The sequence below is a fragment of the Miniopterus schreibersii genome, assembly GCF_964146895.1.
Source record: "Miniopterus schreibersii genome assembly, chromosome: X".
NCBI lineage: Eukaryota > Metazoa > Chordata > Mammalia > Chiroptera > Miniopteridae > Miniopterus > Miniopterus schreibersii.
In genome coordinates this window covers 77,348,653-77,373,654 of record NC_138104.1, presented here as the reverse complement: position 1 = coordinate 77,373,654, position 25,002 = coordinate 77,348,653, and the positions used below count along the sequence as shown (strand labels likewise).

General features: G+C 36.9%; 1 protein-coding gene across 7 annotated transcripts in view; it reads left to right on the top strand.

Moving 5' to 3' along the window:
- KDM6A (lysine demethylase 6A) overlaps positions 1-25,002 on the top strand; it is a 211,796-nt gene that overhangs the window by 103,705 nt on the left and 83,089 nt on the right. For all 7 annotated transcript variants that reach the window (XM_081126644.1, XM_081126643.1, XM_081126640.1 and 4 more), the window contains exons 5-6: positions 3,785-3,843; positions 14,208-14,328. In XM_081126644.1, coding sequence (XP_080982770.1) covers positions 3,785-3,843; positions 14,208-14,328 — 180 coding nt within the window. The remainder of the gene's footprint in view (positions 1-3,784; positions 3,844-14,207; positions 14,329-25,002) is intronic.

Below are 25,002 nucleotides of genomic sequence, written 5' to 3'. Positions count from 1 at the left end.
TGTTTCTCACTCTATTTTCTTATTATTATTACAGCAGTCCCTTTAACATTTCCTGCAATGCTGGTTTGGTGGTGATAAACTTCTTTAGCCTTTTTTTGTGTGTCTGGGAAGCTCTTTATTTCACCATCTATTTTGAATGATAGCCTTGCTGGATAGAGTAGCCTTGGTTTCAGATCCTTAGTTTACATTACCTTAGTTTACATTACCTTTTTGTGTGCCCATTTTGGCTTCCTGTTTGCCATTCCTTTCTGGCCTGTAGAATTTCTGATGAGAAGTTAGCTGACAACCTTATGGGAGCTCCTTGTAGGTAGCAGATTGCTTTTCTCTTCCTGCATTTAAGCTTCTGTCTGTCTTGAATTTTTGGCATTTTAATTATGATGTGCCTGGGTATGGGCCTGTTTGGGTTCTTCTTGCTTGGGACTCTCTGTGCCTCCTCAACTTGTGTGACTTTTTCCTTGACCAGGTTAGGGAAGTTTTCTGCCATTATTTCTTCAGACAGATTCTCTAACCCTTGCTTACTTTTGACTTCCTCTGGCATTCCAATGACTTGAATATTGTTATGTTTCATGTTGTCCCACAGCTTCCTTAAGACTGCCCTCCTGGTTTTTAATTTTTTTTTCCTTTTGGATCTCTGATTGAGATTTTTTATACCCCATCTTCTAATTCACTATCTTATCCTCAGTTTCCCCTCATCTCCTGTTTATTCCTTGCAATGTTTTTTTGTTTGTTTGTTTCCACTATGTTATTCTTAATTTCCTTCATAGTTTCTGTATGCTGTTGAGCATCCTTACAATCAGTATTCTGATCTCTATATCTGATAGATTGCTTATCTCCATTTTATTGAGCTCTTTTTCTGGAGACTTCTCTTATTCTTTCATTTGGGGCTTGTTTTTTTGTGTGCCCATTTTGGCTTCCTATTTGGGTTTGTTTCTATGTATTAGGTAGATCTGCTAGGACTCTGAGTCTTTTTGGATGGTCTCCTGTGCAGGCCAGTGTCAGATGCAGTTTGTGACTGGCCCTGAGTACCCTGTTTGAAGCTATCAACAACCCACGGCTTGAGGTCCCCTCTGTTGGGGCTGAGTGTGTTTGGGCACAACCAAGATGCTGACCAAAGCCTACTTTTCCAAGACCTGGGTCCAGAAGCAGGTCAGGTATAGACTCAAAGCACTCTGAAGTTTGCCTCTGCTTGCAGGCTGATTAATCTGATTCTCTTAATGAGCTTCAGGCTGTATAAACTCCTCTGGGTAGAGCGAGAGGTTTTCCAGCTGGATGGGGCAGTTGCTTCCACCTCAGGCAAAAGCTGCTTGGAAGGTAAATATTTGCCTGAAAAAGATGTCCTTTGCAGTATGGGGGAATGAATTGGCACAGGAATCTAGATGGGTGCCTTCTGATCTCTCTCTCCAGAACACACAGTCCTAGATTCTCCTCACACAGCTCTAGTCCACTCTGCCCTCCCTCTGCTGGAGCCCAAGGTGAGTAGCTGCACACAAAACTTTGTGTGTTGGCTCTTTAAGAGGGTGCGTGCATTTCCAGCGGTCTCTCCCTGGCAGACAGAAACCTGGCTGCTTTTCACAGCCATATGTTATGTGGGTACCTTTCTCAGTTCTGGTGCTCTTGGCTGGGGATCCCAGCCTGGGGTTTATGCTCCAGAGTCCTCACTGGGAACCCCCACAGCTGAGATATCCCTCCAGTCCTTCAGCTGGTGCCTGTGGGAGCCCAGCCAGCCCCCTCGTGCCTCCGCACTTCCTACCAGCCTCTGTGCGGTCTCCACTTTTCCTCCTTGGTTATGAGGATGCTCTCCAGGTAGTCTTCAGTTGCAGTTGATTATTCAGGATGGCTCTTCTATATTTTAGGTGTAATTCTAGTTTGGTCCCGGTAGATTGTCCGTGTAGCTTACACTTAGTCTGCCTCCATCTTTAATTTCGTCTCTCTTATCATTGATGTTTCTTTCTCCATCTCCCTCTCCCTTCCTCTCTCTGAAATCAATAAAAACATTTTTTTAAAAAATTGGTGAAAGATGTTATTTGTTTTTATTCATATGCTCCCTTGCCCTCTATCACCTCCACCTAAGGAGACAGGGTAGAATACTTAATAACTTAACCTACTTCATGAGCTAACTGTTTCTGCATTCTGAATTTCCCTGTTCTCTACACCCCCACCTTCTACATACACTAGTTTGTATACATGAGAGCAAGAGAAGTATGTTTTAATCAGGTTGGCCTGTTCAGCATTTTAGTATTTTCTCTGACACCTAGTAATTGCTCAGCTTATTTCAGGGAATGGGGTGGTAAATGAATGATCCTGATTAAAACCATTTCTAACTAAATGAAAATTTTTTTAAAAATACGAACTTTTGAAATATATGTTGTCTGATACTTTGTGAATTGCAGCGTTCGTAAGTACTGTTGCATCTAATTTTCTCATTTGGGAAGTTGGGGGTAATGAGAATTTAATGAAATTAAATTTTCATATGTAGTAGATTTTAAGATATACTTAAGAAACATTTTTCAGTGTTTCCAAAAGGATACTCAGAATTCAAAGGAAATTCACAATATAATCCCAGAACTAAATTTAGTGTTAAAAACATAGTTGTATACCCCCCAAACTCACCCAACACTTTGGGTTTTAGATCTCACTGGTTCTTTTTCTCTAAGCAATAACTGACAGCAGTTGTGGGGTAAGTACTCTAGATCCCTCACACCTAGGACAAGATTACTCTGAGGAATGTTCCACACTGCTAGAGATACCCAGCAGGATCAAATCACAGTTGCTCATAGTTTCATAACCAGCCATACTGCACCCTTTGTTGGTTTTCTCCCCTTCTCTACCTCAGTTCTCCACTTTTTTACTGGTGCTTCTGAGGGTTACTTTCCAAATAAATTACTTGCACTAAAATCTTTTGTCTCTGGGTGCCTTCTGGAGAAATGCAACCCAAGACAGTATGACACATTTTATTAAGAGTTCAAAGTTTTCAAGTTTTAGAATATAGGTTTTCAAGAAATTTGTTCACAAAGATCAGTATGAAAGTTTATTTATTTATTTATTTAAATAGGGAAGATTTACTAAAATAGACTTGCCTTTTTAAATTTTTTTTAATTTTTTATTGATAAAACAAACACAAGGTAGGTACTCAAACATTTGCCTTTTTTGAAAAAAGGGAATAGGTAGCCAGTTCCTGTTTGGAGGCCAGAGGTCAAAATGAGTCTGGATAAGTGTCTCTCTGTTTTATACTGAAAATAGGCATCACTGATGTTTAAAACCCAAAATGTAAATGGCTAGGTGTCATTTTAGCATGTGATTTATTTTTAATACTAAAATTTGTTCTAAGTTTATATTGTACATTTACTTTGAATTTTAACTGTCTTCCTGGTATCACTGAACATAAAATTAAATCCAGTTCAAGAAACAGAAAGACCTAGAGAAAAAACATAGATAGATACAAGCAGGAGATAATAGGATAGCATAGTCCAAGCATTTTTGTATTCCTGAATAATAGGTTTTTATTGTAGATTTGCCCATAGGATTCTGCTGACAGATTTTTTATTTCAGGGCAGGTTTGATTAAAAAGAAACCAGAGAATCTCTTCAAGTTGATTGGATTCTCTGTCATTTGCTGACTCATCACTGTTATTTCGGTGTTTTAAAAATATTTCTCAAGTATACTGTAATGCAGGATAGAGATTTAATAACTTAAAACATCTTGGATACCATATTTTATATTAATAATGTCATAAGCATTAAACTTAAGTGCTTTTCCTAAAAAGTCTCTTTTCCCTTCTTTACAGAATGCTGCCTTTTTATATGGTCTTGGTTTGGTCTACTTCCATTACAATGCATTTCAGTGGTAAGTTGGCATAAAACTAACAACTCCAGTGTTTTCCAGTAAATGACTTGCTTTTGTTTTTGGTGTGTTGTTTGGTATAGAGGGTCAGGCAAAAGTAGATTCACTGTTGATCATATGGAAAATAATACAATGATTAATAAATAATAATGCAATAATAAGTTCTGTGTCATGTACACACAACTTTAAGCCTACTTTTGCCCCACCCTGTATTGTGTGTGTAATAAATACAAAATATTTTAATATCCCTATGCCTACATTTTTCAATAATCTCTTGAAATGATTAGATGTCCCTTCAAAGATACCGAATCACTTCACATATAAGAGTTATATGTGTTCCTAAAAGAATCTGGTGTAAGATTATGATTAAAGAAGGCTTAGATTAGAAAGCTTTTAGAATTTCTCAGCTATTCATTATGGGCCAGTGGTCCCCAGGTTATTTGAACTGGGGAATGACTGTGCTCCCAGATATCAAGGTCTGTGAATAAATGATCTATGATGACCAGTATTTTTACCTTTCAGACTTCTGGACAAGATTGACTACTCCCTCCTCTTCCTCTCCCCAGTACACATGCACACACCCTATTATTTACCAATTTCCGGTAACTAGGCACCAGAATATAGACTCTCAATTCTCTCTTTTATAATATGGGAATAATGGTAGCACCTTCAGGGTCAGAGAGTACATATAATAGCAATATATAAGATTTCATAAACTTAAGTGTATGGCCCTATTATTATGGCCTTTGCCCCGTTGTAATTTTTCTGTGTACCAGACAGTAGCATTCTCCAATGGAAAGAACATAGAATTTGAGTTGAGAGATTGGTATTCTGGTCTCAGCACTGCCACTTAGTTTGATCTTGAGTTAAATAAGCTCGCCAGGCCTGTTTCCTCATATATATATGTGTATGTGTGTGATTTAGAAAAGTACATTGTAATCACTTGCCTTTTCTACTTTATGGAGTGTTGATGATCAAATAAGATAAAGTACATTTTGTAAACTATAAAGCCCTACGTTGACATTTTTTATTTGAGACTTATCCAACTTTGTCAGTCCATTCTGTTCTCCATAATTTTAAGCTGAGTAAGTGCTGTGATTCCAAAGGAAGGTGTTTGTTTTAATCTTTATATATTTTTAAATTTATCTTTATTGTTGAAAGTATTACAAAAGGGGAAAAGATATCCCCCTTTTCCCTCCCATTGATCCCTTCCACCCTGCACTTCCACCCCCCTACCCCCCAGGTCTTCACTAAACTATTGTCCCTGTCCATGGGTTATGCATATATGGATATATTAAGTAGATCTCCTAGGACTCCCAGTCTTTTTGGATGGTCTCTGGTGCAGGCCAGTGTCAGACACTGTTTGTGACTGGCCTTGAGTACTCTATTTGGAGCTATCAGCAATCCACAGCTTGTGGCTCCCTCTGCTGGGCTGAGTGTGCTTGGAAAGGACTGAGACGTGCAACAAGGTTTGCTTTTCCAAGCCCTGGGTCCAGAAGCAGATCAGGCAGACTCAAAGCACCCAGGGATCCACCTCTGCCTGTAGGCTGATTGTTATTCTCTGTCTCTTAATGAGCCTCAGGCAGTAGAGGTTTTCAGCAGGTTGGGCAATCGCTTACCCCTCCAGGCAAAAGCTGCTTGGATGATAAAACTCTGCCTGAGAAAGATTTCCTTTGCAGTATGGGGGAATGACCCAACACAGGAATCCAGATGAAGTCCCTCTGAGCTCTATCCCCAGAGCCTGCAACCCTAGATTCTCCTCACACAGCTCTAGTCCACTCTGCCCTCCCTCTGCCAGAGCCCAAGGTGAGTGGCTGCACACAAAATTTTGTGCGTTGGCCCTTTAAGAGGGTGCTTGCATTTCCAGCCATCTCTCCCTGGCAGACAGAATCCCTGCTGCTTTTCACAGCTGCATGTTATGTGAGCACTTTCCCAGTTCTGGTGCTGTGGACTGGGGAGCCCAGCTTGTGGTTTAGACCCCCAAAGCTCTCAGTTGGCGCCTGCCAAAGTTGAGATATCCCTCCAGCACTTAAGCTGCTGCCTGTGGGAGTACAGCCAGCACTCTCACGCCTCCGCACTTCCTACTAGCCTCTATGCGGTCTCCATTTTTCCTCCTTGGTTATGAGGATGCTCTCCAGGTAGTCTTCAGTTGCAGTTGATTATTCAGGATAGGTTTTCTATATTTTAGATGTAATTCCAGTTTGTTCCTGAGAGAATGTCAGTGTTGCTTCCACTTCCAAAGGAAGGTTTTGACCAAAGGTTATATCTCTGTCATTTATCTTTTGGGCACCCTGAATACTATAGAGCTTTTACATATTCATTAGTAGCTATTGAATATGATTTCCCTGAAGATGAAACTTGAGACATGGAGGACTTTTCCTATATGTTTTTTCTTCCCTCTTTGCTCTTGGTCTTAGAAATAACTTAGTTTTCCCCCTTCATTTTGTAGGTGAAGAAAGCAAGGTGGTGTGTGTGTTGGGGGGGAGGGAAGTAGAGGACTCAGTGTTATATAACTTTAATTAACAGGATAAGCAAGCTTATGCTTGGATTCCCCAATCTTACTATTTCTTTATTATGCCCTTTCCCCAGGTTTGAATATTGACAGGTGGTTATTTTGTAATTAGTATTCGTAGTTGTTCTCCTAGATACATTGGTACATTTTTTTATGGGGAGCCAGAAATAATTTAGGTGAAACCCAAGACAAGGAACTGTACAGTTTTAGGAAATGGACATGTATACCTCACACCAGCCAGTTTTCACCTACCTGTGTGTGATAACTTGTGAACTCCCTGTAGATAGAAGATATGAACATAAAATCAGTGAGGTGAAGCCATCATCTGTTCAAAATTGGATTGCTTTATTAAGTATGTGACCATTTCAATTTTTTAGGGAGCTTGTAGCTGTGGAAAATTATATCATTTGATTCCTTATCTACATATGATTTCTGTATCCTTCAGTTGACCTAAGAAATGAAACTGAATGATATAAGGAAAATGCAATGTCAGAAATAATAAGTGCCCTCTGGTCTGTTGATACTGTCCTGGTCACCACCATTTTCTCATGTCTTGAGTTTCAACTGTAGCTGCTTCCTAAAATGGTAACTCACACCCTGTCTGAATCCATCCCGCCTTTGTGTTTTTTGTCTTCCTGGTCAAATGTTCTTTCACAAACTCTGTGTCCCAACTTTTGCTTTAATTTGTCTTGGTATTTCTCGAAAAGCCACAAAATTAGAAAGCATGGAGCAGGTGCTTAGTGAGAGTTTTAGAGTACAGCCTTAACTGATAGGAACTCTTCCTTAGGTTAAAAGTATATTTGTGTTGTATTTGGTTTTATTTATAGGTATCTCTTAATTGCTGTGATCAGCCATTTTCTGTTTTTAATTTAATACCAAAATCTTTGGGATTTGTTGAAAAATGTTTCTGGAAAAGAGTGTGTTACCCCCCTGCCCTTTTTTTTTTTTTTTTTTTTTTTAGTATTGTCAGCTCTAAGAATCTGCCTTGGGTGTGTCAGAATGTTGTATATCTGGCACATTTATAATTTAAGTAAAATTTGGTATTCAGTAATGGTGCCTGCTGGTATTTGATTAGATTGATAGTAGTGTATGCAACCAACATGTGTGTTGAGTTGGTGACTGTGGCTTAATGTATTATTAAGAGTAATTTTATTAAATATAGTTTTGTCTGTTATTTGTCTTGTTTCTTGCCATATTATGTTGCCATATTTTTCTTTGGAGTTGATTTTATTGGTTAGTTTCTAGATCAGTTCAGTTTTTCTAGTTTCAGGTGCAGCCTCTTCATGGAGGAATGCATGTAAGAAAGTAATGGAGCAACTGTTACATCCTCATTTGACTTAGCATGATTATTCAGTTTTCTGGGACAAAACGTTTTCAAAGATGTTCAGAGGAGAAAGAAAGCCATTAGAAGCACAAAGTAAAATACACGTGTCAGAGCTAAAACCAGTCTCTATAAAGCCATTCCTTTATACACACATGAATGCACAACCATGCCTTTTTTACTTGTTCTTGTTTATGAAGGGGGCAAATTGCTAGGTGTACTTTGAACTGAGCTGCTCCTTCCTTTTATAGTAAGAAAGCTGTATCCTTTGGTGAGATGAGTTGAAATACATACAACAATGAATTATTCCAACTTGTAGCCATAGTTTTAAATATATCCCCCTGAAAATCCTTCTTAGTCCTATTTCTAGGCTATAACTTTTTGTGATCCCATTGGTCAATATCAGAATGGTTTTATGGTGGCATATCTAAGAGATACATCATTTTGTGCTAGAGGTATAGAATTTGGAAATTAATGCTCCCAAATCTAATTGATAGGCCTGGGTAAGGATCATAGTGGTTATTGTTATGTTGACATCAAAAAGGATTAGGGGAGTGTGGTGGAGGTGAGTTAAAACAGATAGAAATGTTAACATATTACAAGCAAAGTTTCTTTAGGGTTCATTTCCCTAGTACTGTACCAGTCAGCGTTCTTAGGGGTGTAGGCATCTATGCTCTCCTGTGTAGTTGCTTTTTTTGGTGCAAACATTAACCTAATGTAGTCGTGATACCAGCTCCTGTGGCTTGTCTAGCATCGAGTCTGGCAAAAATTTAATAGATAATGTATATTTTTGAGTGATCATAATACAAATTAATGCTCTTAGATCAAAAGTTTAATTTCAGTATAGTTCCATTAAAATAAAACCATTTATGTTAACATGTGTTGACTTTATTATGTACACTTCTGTTTTGAGAAAACTAGCAGATAACTAAGGTAATTTTGGTAAGGTTATGCTTACCAGTTTCATAGATTGCCAGAGAGAATATGTAAGGGCTTAGAGGAAAAGTCAGGGAAATTATGGATAAAAACATAAATTTCTCAATAGGGGAGGGAAATAAGTATCCCACTGTCTGGAGTGGTGAAATGAAGACTGGCTAGAGAGGGCAAAAGAGCCAGGAGGTAGTAATATATTAGCAAATGCGAATTTGAATAACCCAGTGTATGAGAGTTCTAATTTAGCCTCACATTTAAGGTCTCCTCTGGTTCAACGTCAAATGATCCTTATAGCCTAATGCTTCCCTAAATATGTTCTTTATGTTAGTCACACTGTATTAACATTTTGCTGAACACATCTTGAGCATTTTTTACCGATATAATCTTGTTTGTGCTATCTACTCTGTTTGGTCTGCCTTCTCCTTCCATCTCTACCTTTAAAAATCATACCCGTCTCTTTGATTACTTCATCAAATCTATTTCTGTCATTTAAAAGGAACCTCTAAATTTCCAAATATATATGTGTGGAAATATGTATCTGTGAGATATATATATATGTATGTATGTATGTATGTATATGCACACACGCATACATACCGATTCAGAGCTAGAATACTCTCCCTTTTAGATATCACTGAGGGAAATCTTCTGGACTCAGCTTTATTAGTCTCAGAGAACTTAAGAGTTTTATTATGTCTCTCCCCAAATGTACTGAAACTGTGCTAGGGACATTTAGTTGATGTCATTTTTACTATAGGTTGATAGAATTTAAAAGGAAACTTTTTCTTTTTTTAAAATTGTTTTAAAAAAAAAAAAAAATCTTTATTGATTTCAGAGAGAGGAAAGGAGGAGAGGGGTGAGAAATAGAGAGAGAAACATTAATGATGAGAGAGTCATTGATTGGCTGCCTTCTTTACAACCCCTACTGGGGGTCGAGCCTGCAACCTGGGCATGCGCCCTGACCGGGAATTGGACCTCGATCTTCTGGATCATAGGTTGATGCTCAGCCCCTGAGCCACACTGGTCGGGATTAAAAGAAGCTTTTTAAATGACTTCCTTGAAATCTTATTAAAAGTGACCATTGTTTTATTTTTTATTTATTATTTTTCTAAAATATATATTTATTGATTTCAGAGAGAGGAAAGGAGAGGGGGAGAGAGAGATAGAAACATCAATGATGAGAGAGTCACTGATCGGCTGCCTCCTGCACGCCCCCCGACTGGGGATCGAGCCCACAACTCGGGCATGTGCCCTGACCGGGAATCAAACCCTAGATCCTAGGTTGACGCTCAGCTGCCGAGCCACGCCTGGCCGGGCTGTGATCACTGTTTTAAAATATATTTGGCATGTGTGTTTTTCATAGGTAGTGCTATTGAGGTTTTAGTTTTCTGTCATTTCTTTTTTTAAATTGTTAGCAAATGGCAAACGTTAAATGCAAAAAATTTTAAGTTGAAAATCTATAGAAATAATTTCATAGTTTTTTTGTAGCCATTTCTATGTTCTAAAATTGTGTCAGTCAGAATGCTGAGGTCAGCAGAATTTTTGTGCTTTGGTGTTTTAGTTTAGTTTGTGCTATAGAGACCATGTTTTGGCTGCATGCAGTTCAGTGAAATGAATGTGGTAAAATAATGACCAAATTTAAAATGTAGTCTGAGTGTTACCTATTTTCTCCACGTACTCCCCCCAACACGCACACATGCTTACATGCTTTTTTCCTTTCCTATTCCTTTTTCCCCCCTTGTGTGGGGAAAAGATGAAGAAACACCCAGGAGATAAAAATGGGTAAAAGTTTAGAAAAGAAAATGAAAATGAACTTAGATATATTTTGCTAGATGAGAACTGCTTTAGTAAAGAGACTGTGGAGTGTCCCTCCCCTCCCAACACACACATACAAAGGTCAATCAGCCAACTATAGAAGTGATGGCATCAGCAAACATCTATTAAACTTAAACATCTTACTGTATTATTTAGAAAAATGGGAATGTACAACTGAAGGACTAGACTACTTGGAAAAACTGGAGCCAGCACACCAATAGGTAGAGAATAAAATGATTTGATTACTGAGTGGACCTAACTGCTAGTTAACACTAAGCAAAAAATAGTGTTGAGTTTGGGTGATGAGTTTTTAAGGTAATAGTGAATTTAGGATGAAGCAGAAGAATGAAAATATTCCAAGTCAAGAGACCATCCTGAGGAGAAATAGTGAAGCCAAGAGGGCAGTATTTACATAAAGAAATTCCTAAGATAAGCCAGTTCACAGCTGAGGAAGAGCAAGGAGTCTACTACAGTAATCTAGTAATGAGATATTGAAGATTGAGTCTGTAAGGTATTGAATTGGGGGGAACTTTGAAACAACAGCCAGGGTAACCTGATGATTAGATATGTATTGGCTACACCTTAATTGTCATGGGCACTTTTAATAGTCCTTAAAGAGTAAACATAAAGTGGCCCAGACTAGTGTGTTAGAACATGTGATTTTGCTTACAGTTAATAGTGTTTTAAAAAATTTCCTGTGTGTAAAAATAAAAATACATAGATAACTTGTTAAAGTAAACCTATGTTTCTTTGCAGTTGTGTGATTATATTGTGCACTAAGTGAATAATATGTACTAAAGGGACCTGTGGAGTAAAACACATATTCAAATAGTAGGTTTAGGGAAAAGGCTGGAAATAAAAACTGAGACAGAATAAGAAATATTTCTCCCAAGGGGTTGTTATTGCTGCACTATGTTCTCCTTTCCTTCCTCACACACCCTTCCTTAGACTGTTTTTCTTTTTGAACTTTTCTTTTTCTTTTTTTGCTGTCTTCCGCTTTCGTTCTTTCTCTTTGATATCTTTGACTAAGGCCTGCCTGGGTCTTTTATTGGCACATGTGGACATTGCTTAGTTCTGACCCAATTCCATAAGAGAGTTTTCTGTCCCATCTTATACAGTAAGGTTAATTAGGACTTTATGAAACATTAGCCTTAATCTTTATTATTACAGAATACAGTATGCTTAGAGAAAACTCCATAAACATAAGAACACATCTTAACATTTTATTTATAAAATAAACATTCATAACCATCACTTGGGTCAAGAAATAAAAAGTTCCTATCACCCAGAAGCTTCCAGAAGTCCCTACATACCTTTTTCTAGTTGTATCATGTTTTAATTGGCATCATTTATTGATGCAGTTGTTCCCTTTCTAACCTTTCTTATGCCTCCCTTCCCAAGCATGTGTTTGGTGTGTGTGTGTGTGTATTATATCCTCCCGTACCCCTGTCCGTACCCCCTTACTGCCACACATAATTGCCTGTTAGGAGGTGGTAGCACTAGGCATGACCAGGAGAGTATAGAGGCTGAAAGCTGCACCTCCTCATATTAGAAAGGTTTGAGAAAAGTATAAATAGAACATCTTAGCAGTATGTTTTTGAAGTCTAGTTGACAGAAATAGAAAGCTGCATTTGAGTTCTCTGGTAGTAGTAAGTGGTAATTTACACCAATTCCTGTCAGGCCTTTGACTCCCCACTCCTGCCTTTACACATCTGATAATAAAACAAATACACATCCCACCCATTTAAGAAGCCACCTAATGTATAGATGCTGAGCTCCTCTTCAGGAAGAAAGTATTTAACCAGGCGTAATGCTGTAGATGCCAGACCCATTGTCCCCAACCCTCACAAGAAACATTACCTTTACATTACCTTTTAGAACTTATAATTTTATAATAAACATGCACATAACCACACACAGATTTTTTTGGGAAATAGATAATGCATGAACAAAAATAAAGACATAGGATGATTGTTTAGCTCTATTTTGTGGAATGATATTTTGAAAACTGTCTTTTTGTTGTTGTTAATCATCTGAGGACATACTTACTGATTTTAGAGAGAGGGGGAGGGAGAGAGAGCTAGAGAGGAAACATCGATGTGAGAGAAAAACTAAGTTGGCCCCCTTCCTGATCGTGCCCCGACTGGGGATTGAACCTGCAACCTTTTGGTGTATGGGTTCAATCCAACCAAGTGAGCTGCACCGGCCAGGGCAATATTTTGAACTTTTTGTATAAAAGATTGGCTTTTGTTTTGAAATTGTCTAAGATTCATTTTTCTTTTTTAAATCCTCACCCAAGGATATTTTTTCCATTGCTTTTCAGAGAGAGTGGAAGGGGGAGAGAGAGAGATAGAAACATCGATATGAGAGAGACACATTGATTGGTATCCTCCCTCTTGCATGCCGACTAGGCTGGGGATTGAGCCTGCAACTGAGGTACGTGCCCTTGGCTGGAATGGAACCGGGGACCATTCAGTCCTTGGACTGACGCTGTAACGGCTGATCCAAACCGGCCAGGGCTCGTGTAAAATTTTAAATAGCCACCCTTAAGATATTAGAGGCAGAGACTAGTTGATAAAAAACTTTTCAAAAAATATACGAGTTTGTATTTGGGATAAGCCTTAAATCATGTAGAAAGATTTAAAATGATGTCTAACATACTATTTTATCTGATATTACACTTTTCAAAATTCACAGTAGATATTTTTTCTTTGCCAAATTTTAATAGTTTGCTTTTGAATAATATATTCACATGATGAAATTAAGTGATATAAAAATGTATTCAGTGAAAAGTGTCCCTTTCTCACCCTCATATTTGTTCTACTGGTAATCAAGATCTTTTATAAAAGATAAAATAGGAATTTGGGCCAAACATAAACTGATAGACCAATGGAAGGTGACATATAACAGAGAATCCAGAAACAGACCCAAATGGTGAGTATGAACATTGATTTAGGACAAAGTGGTATTGCAGAACTGTGGTAAAGATGGTTTTTCCCTAATAGCAGGGGCTATTGGATATATGTGTGGACAAAAAAAAAAGAAAACTGACCCCTACCTCACACCATATAAAAAGTAAGGTGCAGATGGCTTGTAACCCTAAATATGAAAGGTAAAAATACAAAGTTTTGTCAGTTTAATCCTCACCTGAGGATAGTTTTTGCATTGCTTTTCAGAGACAGTAGAAGGGGGAGAGAGAGAGAAACATCAATGTGAGAGAGACACATTGGTTGGTTGCTTCCTGCACATGCTCTGATCGGCCCCTGAAACCCAGGTATGTGCTCTTGACCGGAATTGAACTCGAGACTCTTCAGTCTATGTGTCAATGCTCTAACCACTGCGCAAAACCGGCTAGGGCAAAAGTATAGGTTTAAGAAGACTTATTTTTATGGAGTAAACTAGAAAACAGGATTAATCTTTCCTCTGCAAACAAAACTATCCTACTCCCTCACCCTTCCGTCACCTTGGAAATTGTAGAAACAATTAAATCAGTTCTTTCACTGAGAATTTGAAGCTATAAAATAATTATTTCAATAATTGAGAATAAATTTAACTGATCTTCCTTTTCATTTTTTTATATTAAATTAGATTTTATACATTCAATTATATGAAAGACCCAAATGCCCCTTTCTAGTCTTTTTTTTAAAACTGTTCATTCACATCATTTTTATAAAGCTGCATTTTCTTTTAAAAATATTGTGTAAACCATAAGTTTTACTGTGCTACCAAGCAAAAATTCATGCAAATGTTAAAAAGTTAAGATATCTTATGTCTATATTCTTTCAGGGCAATTAAAGCATTTCAGGAGGTGCTTTATGTTGATCCCAGCTTTTGTCGAGCCAAGGAAATTCATTTACGACTTGGGCTTATGTTCAAAGTGAACACAGACTATGAGTCTAGTTTAAAGGTAGGTTGTTGGGTTCCCCCCCCAGATAATAATGTTTCATTTGGCGTGGGTGTGGGGGGGTGTGGGGTGGTGTTCAATATTAGAGCATTGAGAAATGTTGGAATTTATATCAACACCTCAAGAAAATTTTTAAAATTTAAGTGAAAGAACTGTTTAGCAGCTGTGAACTGGAAGATATGTAAGGTTGGTTTTCAGGGCATGAAGTAGTTATTATGCTAAGACAGGTAATTAATTGCACACCCGTAAACTTGTTAAAGTTTTGAGGTTTGCCATCAGGAAAGGGTGAAAGTTTCAGTTTCAGTTTGGACATTTGAAACACTTCATTATAAGCCATTGGCCACTATAGAGGTCAGAAGCAGCTGCCTAATGATGCTGTGACCAAATCATTGACCATTTATTTGTATTAGTCTCGCTAGAAATCTTTCTTCCTTTACCAGTAGGGCACACCTCATATCTAAAATATCTTTTAAAGTGTTCTCTGAAAGTCATTTGTACTGCTGGTGGATGAGTATAAACATTATTGGGAAAAGATAATACATTTGATATTTTTCAAAGTTTTCATTGAGCTACTTGTGCTATCTATGCCATCACTTTAGGTCTCACTGGGATTTTCATGAATATAGTGCTTCATTTCATGACAGAAGCATTGCTTTTTGAAAGGATTCAAAGTTCTAGGGAAAAGCTTAAGTTTTTGTGAATTTATGACCATCATGGTCGCCATGTTCTAAATAGCTCTGATATATACTGTCTTTATTCTGAAGGGAGGGAGATAAAGATTAACTGTACAGTAGGTTGTAATTTGAATTCACAAATAAGGAACTACTGAAGGTTTTTTAAAAACTGTATTTAAGAGTGCCTAATTGTTCTAGAATTTTAAAGTAGACAGTTATGCAAATACAGTTTCTGTGTTTCATGAGTTTATAAAGAACAGGGCTGATGGTAAGGAAAAGAAAGAGACAACCAATAACACTAAAACAAGTAGATTGTGAACTATTTAGATCACATAGTTGTCAAAGTTAAGTGCAGTTTGAGGTATAGGCCCGAGGGTAAATGTAAGTAGTGTGACGAATAAGGGATGCCTGGAAGTTACCCATTTTCCTCAAGCTTAGAGCAACATTTTTCAGACTATGGGATGTGAGTGGATTAGAAATGGAAAATAAAATAAGTTCAAATGTACCGCCTTGCATATTTTACCCTCTTCTTGGACATTCACAGTGTATATTAGATAACAACGACTATTTAAATGTTTTGTAATACAAAATAAAATTATTTGAGTATTTTACAATGCTGCCACAACATACCTCTTATGTGCTGAAGAAGTGTTTTGGGTAGTAGTTTGGTAAATGTTGCTTAGGAAATATATTTGAGTGGAAAAAAGTAATCAGATATGTCCCAAATTGTGGAATTGTGAATATCAGTACAGTGGTATTTTTAATAATTCTGTGGATGCAAAGATCTGTTTCCATGAAGGTGGCATTATTTAAAATCTCCTTTAATTAGGGGAAACAGGGTTGGACAGTGTTCCATGGCTAATTGAAAGTGTTCCTACTTATTCATATTCAACAGAAACCTTCCTATATCCAACTTTTATTTGTTCAGATATAGTTAAAAACTAACCAAACCTTCAAGTCATAGAGATTTTAGCAAAATTACCTTAAGTGCAATCTTCTTGTTTTGGGCTCCCCTCCTCCTCCACTTTATTTAAAATACTTGATATCATTCTTATGTTTATTTCATTTGTATGAACAGAGAAAAGAATTTTAGGAGTCCTTTCCCCCATAATTCGGTTTCATTTGATTTTTATCTCATCTTGACATTGGCTTGTTAAGGCTTCCCTCTCCAGTATTCCTTATCTATTTTCAGGAAAATTTTAGGCATTAACATTTTTAGTTGAGAAGGTGTCATTTCCATATATTTCTGTAAGTGTTTAGCATTTAGTGTAAACGAAGGTAGGTGTCAGAAGGAATGACATGCCCCTCTCCTCTTAGGTGGCTTTCAATTTTCCTAAAGATTAGCTGCTACTTTAGCTTCATATGAATAGATGTGGAACCTCTGATGACTTTCCCACTATATGAAACTGTTTTCTAGCACAAAGTATTGGTATTAGATGCTGTAGGCTGCAACTTCAGAAACTCTAACTCCTAAAAGAATTTTAGGAGTCCTTTCCCCCATAATTCGGTTTCATTTGATTTTTTTTTTTTTTTTTAAATATATCTTTATTGATTTCAGAGAGAGGAAAGGAGAGGGAGAGAGAGAGATAGAAACATCAATGATGAGAGAGTCACTGATGGAGCCCACAACCTGGGCATGTGCCCTGACCGGTAATCGAACCCCGATCACTTGGATCCTAGGTCGATGCTCAACCGCTGAGCCACGCCTGGCCGGGCTGGCTTATTCTTAAGGCTGTATGCCAGGTACAATGAAAGGGAGATTATTTCTTTTTCATGTTTCCTATAGAAAAGTATTGTAGAGTAGTGGCATCGGTGCTTAGTATAGTACTGGCATATAACAACTGCTCAATAAATACAGGAGTGGGCAAAAGTAGGTTTATAGTTGTGAGTATGTGAAACAATTTATTCTTGTATTATTTATTTTTATTAATTAATTAATGTATTATTTGCCTTCTTGAGCACTTACAAAATTGTATGAGATTGTACTAGGCCATTGTGACGTTCTTTTAAGTTAATAAAGCTACTTAATGATCATAACCTGCATGTCTTTTTCTGTACAAACAACTGTAAACCTACTTTTGCCCTACTACCTGTATGTGGTAATCATTTTATAGAGGGGAAAGATCCTAACTTCTTTTGATCTCTTCAAGAATACTTTATATTTCATTGGCCAGAAATAAGCCACACAGCCATTCTTATTTGATTCCTTATTAAAGATGTGGTTACTCTTAGACCAGTTATACCTAGTGTTTCAGCAGGGCTCTCAATTCCTTAAATACACTGTTCCTGTCTAATGGAGGAGTAAAGGGTGGGTAAAAAGTATTTTGGTGTGGCGGCAGTGTGAACAACCTGTGTATTACAGGTTAGGTCTTCTCTACATCATTTCCTTTTCTTGTGTCCAAAGAGGGACATTGCATATACAGTATGTTTTAGATAGTAAAATATTTAAATAAAGTTCAGTTTATTTTCATAATAGATTCCTTCTTTTCACTCACACATGAAATATATTCCAGGGCCTCCTGTTTTATTTCTATCTCTGGTAATAACTTTTCTCCCAAAAAGTATCTCTGAAACAGATTCATTCTGTTTGGGTACTGTGTAAACAGCTTTCAGAGAGCAAACAAACGTAGTTTTAAAATCTGACCCTGCCACGTCACTAATTGTGTGACCTTGGGCAAGATGCTTAACTCTTCTGATCCTCTTTGTGTCTGTAGAACTGGAATAACTGTAATCACCCTGCAAATTCCTCTCATTTCTAACCAGTATAGATACTGTTTGTGAAATCCATTTTCTTGTCCTAGAATTTCGTACTTGTATTTTTGTCACTTATCCCATCCTCAGAAATGTGAAGTTAATGCCCAGCTTACTTTTTAATTGTATGGTATTATTTTTCCATTATATTGACCAGTAAAGATTTCACATGTTTAGCCGGGCCGGGCGTGGCTCAGCGGTTGAGCGTCGACCTAGGATCCAGGCGATCAGGGTTCGATTCCCGGTCAGGGCACATGCCCAGGTCGTGGGCTCGATCAATGACTCGCTCATCATTGATGTTTTTCTCTCTCTCTCCCCCTCTCCTTTCCTCTCTCTGAAATCAATAAAGATATATTTTTAAAAAAAAGAAAAAAAAGATTTCACATGTTTAGTGAGTGGTGAAGTTTACCAATTACTAGTTTAATATTATCTGAATCAGAGTCCATTTCAGGGTAACATTTCTACATGATATTTTGTTGTTTTTCTTCTCTGCTTCAGATAATATCCCCCCAAGTGGGTTTGGTTGCCTGTTTAATACCATATAATTAATTCAGAATTTTATCTCATTACTTTTTAATGATATTAATGATAATTGCTTACATTTGTTATGTATTTGAGGCAGTGTACTATTATTACTTCAATAAAAGTACACTAATTTTGACAAATAATTTTATATAATGCCTCTAATTTTTACCTCCTTGCAGACTGTTAAAGTTATTTCCTTCATGTGAAGCTAATAAATGCAAAATAACATGTACTAACATCCATATTATTCAATCAGTTAATTCCAGTGCATCTATTTACTTTAATGAAGATCATATAGAAATTCTCCTTAATATTTACATATTTAAGTTTCCCTGAAATATGTCAACATTAGAACTTTTTTGGATTTTCAAAGGTAAAAAAGGGTGGCTTTTTTAAGGGAACTTGTGAAAAGTTGACTGGGATACTAATATAAGTTCCCTTATAATTTGGTATTTGAAGCTGATGTGCTTATTGAAGGGGTGACTATAAAAGGATTAGGAAGATAAGTATTACAGAGACAGTTCAAAGGAAATTGGTTGAATTCAAATGAGACTTGTGTGTTAGCCTGGCATTTTACCTTGTACTTGGTGTTTATTGAATGAATAGATAAATGGAAGAGGCTATAAAATGCCTCTTATAGGATAGGCTGGAAATACTGAGGGGATGGGGGAAAGAGAGGCTGGTTTTATTTATCATCTCTTAAGTTTTTTGTTTGTTTGTTTAAATATATCTTTATTGATTTCAGAGAGAGGAAAGGAGAGGGAGAGAGAGAGAGAGATAGAAATGTCAATGATGAGAGAATCATTGATCTGCTGCCTCCTGCACGCCCCCAACTGGGAATTGAGCCCACAACCCGGGCATATGCCCTGACCGGGAATCGAACCCCGATTGCCCGGATCCTAGGTCACCTCTCAACTGCTGAGCCACGCCCATCCAGGCATCTTAATGGGTTCTATACAAACTGATAGCACAGTTCATTTCATCTTGTCTCCCTGTGCTGTTAATATATGACATCAAACTTCTGAGTAAAAAGCATTTCCACGTTATTTTTACCTTACTCTTCTCCAAGAACTACTTCATTTCCAGGTGTCGCATTTGATCTTGTACTCATTACAGATTCAGTAATTTTATTGTGATTTTTTTAATGCCAAGATAGTAAGGAAGAACGATAAATAAGTGATACACACTTCCTCTTAGAAACCACCTTTATAATCCGTGAAATGCCTCCTGTCTTTTATTTTATTTACTGTAGAATGCAGAAATCATTTGTTTCATTTAATGAAGATACTGTGAACTGTATGTATTATACAAATACTGAGAATTTGATGCTAGCTATTAAATTAAATTTTTTTTTAAAAAAAAAAATATCTTTATTGATTTCGGAGAGAGGAAGGGAGAGGGAGAGACAGAGACAGAAACATCAATGATGAGAGAGTCATTGATCTAGCCCGCAACCCGGGCATGTGCCCTGACTGGGAATCGAACCCCGATCACCTGGATCCTAGGTTGACGCTCAACAGTGAGCCACACCCGGCTGGGCTATTAAATTAATTTTAACTAAAATTAAAATTAATTTTAAGTTGCTAAAATATCTGTAATATTTCTTTGAAGCTTAACAGTTTATTTTTATTAGTTTAGTTGTCTGAAGATAATGAAAGTTACTATTATTTCTCCATACCTGCTTTTTTTTTTAGTTTATTAAAAGAATTACAGATGTCCCTTTTTTCCACCATTGACCCCTTCTACCCTGCACCCACCCCCTGCCCCAGGCTTTCACCACACTGTTGTCTTTGTTCGTGGATTATGCATATAAATTCTTCGATTACTTCCCCCCCAACCCCCCGAGATTCGTCAGTCTGTTCCATGCTTCTATGTCACTGGATCTGTTTTGTTCATCAGTTTATTTTGTTCTTTAGATTCCACATATAAGTGAGATCATGTGATATTTGTCTTTCTCTGCCTGGCTTATTTCACTTAGCATAATATTCTCCAGGCCCATCCATGCTGTCCCAAAGAGTAAGAGATCCTTCTTTATGGCTACATAGTACTCCATGGTATAAATGTCCCACAGCTTTTTTATCCACTCATCTACTGATGGGCACTTGGGCTGTTTCCAGATCTTAGCTATGCTGCTATGAACATAGAGGTGTATAAATTCTTTCTGATAAGTGTTTCAGGTTTTTTAAGATACATTCCTAGAACTGGGATCACTGGGTCAAAGGCAGCTCCATTTTTAATTTTTTGAGGAACTTCCATACTGTTTTCCATAGTGGCTGCACCAGTCCGCATTCCCACCAGCAGTGTACCAAGGTTCCCCTTTCTCCACATCCTCACCAGCCGATGTCATTTGTTGATGGGAGCCATTCTTACAGGTGTGAAGTGATACCTCATTGTGGTTTTAATTTGCATCTGTCTGATGATAGCAACGTTGAGCAGTTTTTCATATGTCTCTTAGCCATCTGTATGTCTTCTTTGGAGATGTGTCTGTTCAGGTCCTTAGCCTATTTTTTAATTGGATTATTTGTCTTTGCTCTTGTTGAGTGTATGTATGAGTTGTTTGTATATTTTGGAAATTAGCCCCTTATCAGATGTATCCTTAGCAAATATATTCTCCCATACTGTGGAGTTCCTTTGTATTTAGAGGCTGATTTCTTTGGCTGTGCAGAAACTTTTTAGTTTGATATAGTCCTATTTGTTTATTTTTTCCTTTGTTTTTCTTGTCCTAGGAGATGTATTGGTGAAAATTTCACTACGTGAGGTGCCTGTGACTTTATCGCCTATCTTTTCTCTCAGGATTATTATGGTTTCACGACTTACATTTAAGTCTTTTATCCATTTTGAATTTATTCTTGTGTATGTTGTAAGTTGGGTGTTCTAGTTTCAGAAAGTTCTAGTCTTTTAAAAATTTTTTTATTGGGATAAAATTGACACGTAACATTTTATAAGTTTAAGATGTACAACTTACTGATTTGGTACATTTATATATTTCATTATGATTACCACCTTAATATTAAACACCTATCATGTCACGATTATTATTTCTTTTTTATTTTTGGTGAGAACAATTAGGATCTAGTCTTTTAGCAACTTTGAAGTTTATAACACAGTATTTTTGACTATCATCACTATGTTTTACATTGGATATCTCCAGGAGTTATCTACTAGTTGCAAGTTTGTACCTTTAAACATCTCCCCAGTTCCCACATCAGCAGTGGAACTCAGTTTCACCTGCGTGTAACATCGCTGTGTCTTTTGGCAGAGGATGGTCATTGCTGTTTATCTTCTGTCCATTTTTTCCTCATTTGTGGATAGAAATCTTTTCCTCTGCTCTTTCTTTTTCCACTACTCATCAACTTGTACTTTACCTACCTTTTAGTCTTTCCAGATATTATTCTCTGGTATAAGGTGATCTCTTAATTGATCTAGCTACTTAATAATGCTTTCTCCATTTCACCCTGCCTGCTCAATTTTGGTTTTCCATTTGATATTGATTTCTGCTCTGAGTTCTGTTGCATACCCTTAAGTTTGAAGTAGTATAAGTAGCTGAAATACTTTAGTTCCTCCAAAATGCATGTTTGAAAAGGATATGACTGCTCATAGATGTGCATGATCATCCTCTCTGATACTGAGGTGATAGAGTGACTCCGGGTTTCCCATGTCACTTTTCTCTCCACAAATATATTTTAACTCCAAGAAGTTATTTCTAATAAAAAATTGTTTTTTGATGTTTATACAAAACTACCTGAATTTGTGGTTGTACAAATTTGGTCATCAAATGCAGCTTTAATGGAGCAGTCAGTGTATCTATTATCACATTAAAAAAAAATGTTCAAAGCAACATTTTACAGTAAAAATTGTTGAATTACCCTTTTATAAAATATATATCATGTTCACCTTCTGTTTGTCATTTGTATATATAGCAGTTTATATTATTATGAATACAAATTGTACACTAGATTTAAAAAACTTTGAAATTATGTCCACCCTGTGTGCACACATTAGACACATACAATAACTAGTGTTTTAAAATTTCTAGTCAGTTTCATACCTAGGCTTTTGTAAAATACTATAGAAATCAGGAGTTGGGAGAGTAGGTAGGGCACAGGTACAGGAAAAAAAGATGAGCAAGGTCAGTCAAATAAATTGATTCTGATAGGATGGTTGCATGGATGGATGAATGAATGATAGGTAAATACATCCTAAGATCTTAAGGAGTTAATAAAGTAGTTAACTAATTAACTGATTCAGTGTGGGAAGACATTTTCCATATATTGGCTTGAATCACTTTCCCGTTAACGAAAGTAGGGGATAAAGAAAGGAGCAACAGGTTTTGGGATTGAGAGGTGAAAAGACTCTGGAGGTGGGTCATTTGGGAGTATATTGAGTTGGAGGTATGCGAAGGATATCAGCTGTTTGTATAGACCAGGGGCAGGGAACCTTTTTTTCTGCCAAGGGCCTTTTGGATATTTATAACATCATTCGAGGGCCATACAAAATTATCAACTTAAAACTTACTATGAAAAAAGCTCCTAGATTTATTGAATTTCGAGTCCCGCCTGCGTTTGCCTTGGCAAGATCAGACCAAATGACTTCACGGGCCATACGTTCCCCACCCCTGGTATAGACAGATAAAAGTCTGGAGTTAAAAAGAAGGGCTAGAAATAAGATTTTTGAACATCTTCATTAATAGTATCTTTTGTCTTTTGTGTTAAAGAAATGTTTGGAGAGATCAGATTGATAAACTTCAAAGAAGGAGCCGCTTTTTTGACTAAAGATTGCCAGCGTCCATTAGCTATTAGTCATTGGTGTGCAATAGAGTCCCTCCTCGAAACTGTTGTAACAACCTTGCATTACAAAGATAACTGAGTTTGAGGGCTTTGAAGGAACCTCAGATCAGCTTGGCCACGCAGTGTGTCTCATAAGCCCTGCTATAATTGACCAGTTTCAGTTCTGTTTTATTTTCAAATACCAAATCTCTAAAGTAAGTACCATCACATCCTAATACATTTTCCTAGTCTCATCCATTTATCATAGACTATTAGTTTTAGGAATGAAGTTTGTTGATTTTAATCATACTTTTAGAACTGTGGCAATTTGTAACAATGAAAAAGAAAAATAATTTGCCTTTGACTTGAAAGAGTACCTGACACACCTTCCCTTCTCTACTTAAATGGTCCATAAAACCCTGTTTCATTGGAGCTGAGTAAAAATAACAGATTATTTCCTCAACCTGAAGTACCTCTTTTCTCCCTTCTCTCATCTGTATCTTTTGGAATCCGTTATGGAATTGTCTTTTAAACTCCTGTTACAACACCAATTTCAGTGGGCCTTGTGTTTAGTTGTAGATGCATAGCCATAGCAGAGTGCCTGGCTTGTGGAATAAAAGCTGGTTTGCCAACCTTTTATTCCTAAAAGGCTCTATCTACCATAAATGAATATATATAGACAGTGGTATCACCTATATACACCTTGCCTACGTACTCTGAAGTAAGGTTTTTTGGGGCAGGCGCATGATTTAATACCTTTAAGATAATGGCATCTAACCCTGACTGTGCATTGGAATAATTTGTTAGACGGTTTTATCTGGTTCACAGGGTGTCACCCTCAACCCACTGAATCAGAACATTCAAGATTGGATCTAGAATCCAGACATTGCTCCAAATTAATAATTTATTTGTCGATACATACTTTGTCAGTTATGAAAAGCTATCTCATTGCTTGTCTGTAGGATTGGGAATACAGTTGAAGGGTTCTAAAATTGAAAAGATTCATGAGATAATCGCAGACTGTACAGCTACAAGTAAAACAATTTAAAGGGAAATAAAATCTTGAAACTCTAGTTTTATGTGTTAATTACATGAATATAGATATCCTTCCTACAGATAGAAATCAAGCTCCTCAGTCTATATAAAACAAAATACAGTAAAGTTATTTTGAAATAGTGAACAAGTCAAAAGATTTTAAAACAAAAGGTGACTTTGGTGATAAAGATGTCAACAGAAATTGTAATGAATTGAACTTTGTGTTAAATTGGACCAGAAGTGCTCTATAAAAAGGAAATCACTGTGGCATTAAGAAAAAAAGTCTTAGGTAAATCTTCTTAGCTTGGAAATTAATTTTCTGTAGAATGCTGTCTGCCTTGAGGTTTTGTATGTAGTCTGAACTGCAAAAGCTACTACTGCGTAATAACTATTTCACATAGCAGTATTCAGTTGCAGTACTGCAATATTTCAGTAGGAGATGAATATACAGTGTGGGGCAAAAATAGGTTTACATTTGTTCGTATGGAAAATAATACAACAATTAATAAATAATACAAGAATAAGCTGTTTTCCATACTCAAAACTGTAAACCTACTTTTGCCCCCACCCTGTACTTTCTAGCTGCTGCTGCTGGTTGCAGGGATGGGTGCTGGATATTTTACCATGACATTTTTAGGCTTGGGTGCCGATTATCATAATTGGTAGTCATTTCTGCTGATTTATATGTTAATAGGTACATCTAGTTTGCATCTGGTTTAGATACTAGAAATGAAACTGTGAGGTCATGGTATCCACAGTTCCTTATCTCCCTTTAGTTTACTGAACAGTATATTGGTGTTTTTCTTTATGTGGTTTTGTGTGGCTACTTAGTTTCTTCAACTTAGTAATTCTTTAAGTTCTTTCATTCTCACATGCATGTTTTTGAATATGTACTCTTGCCCAGTAATTTTTCTATATTGTTGCTG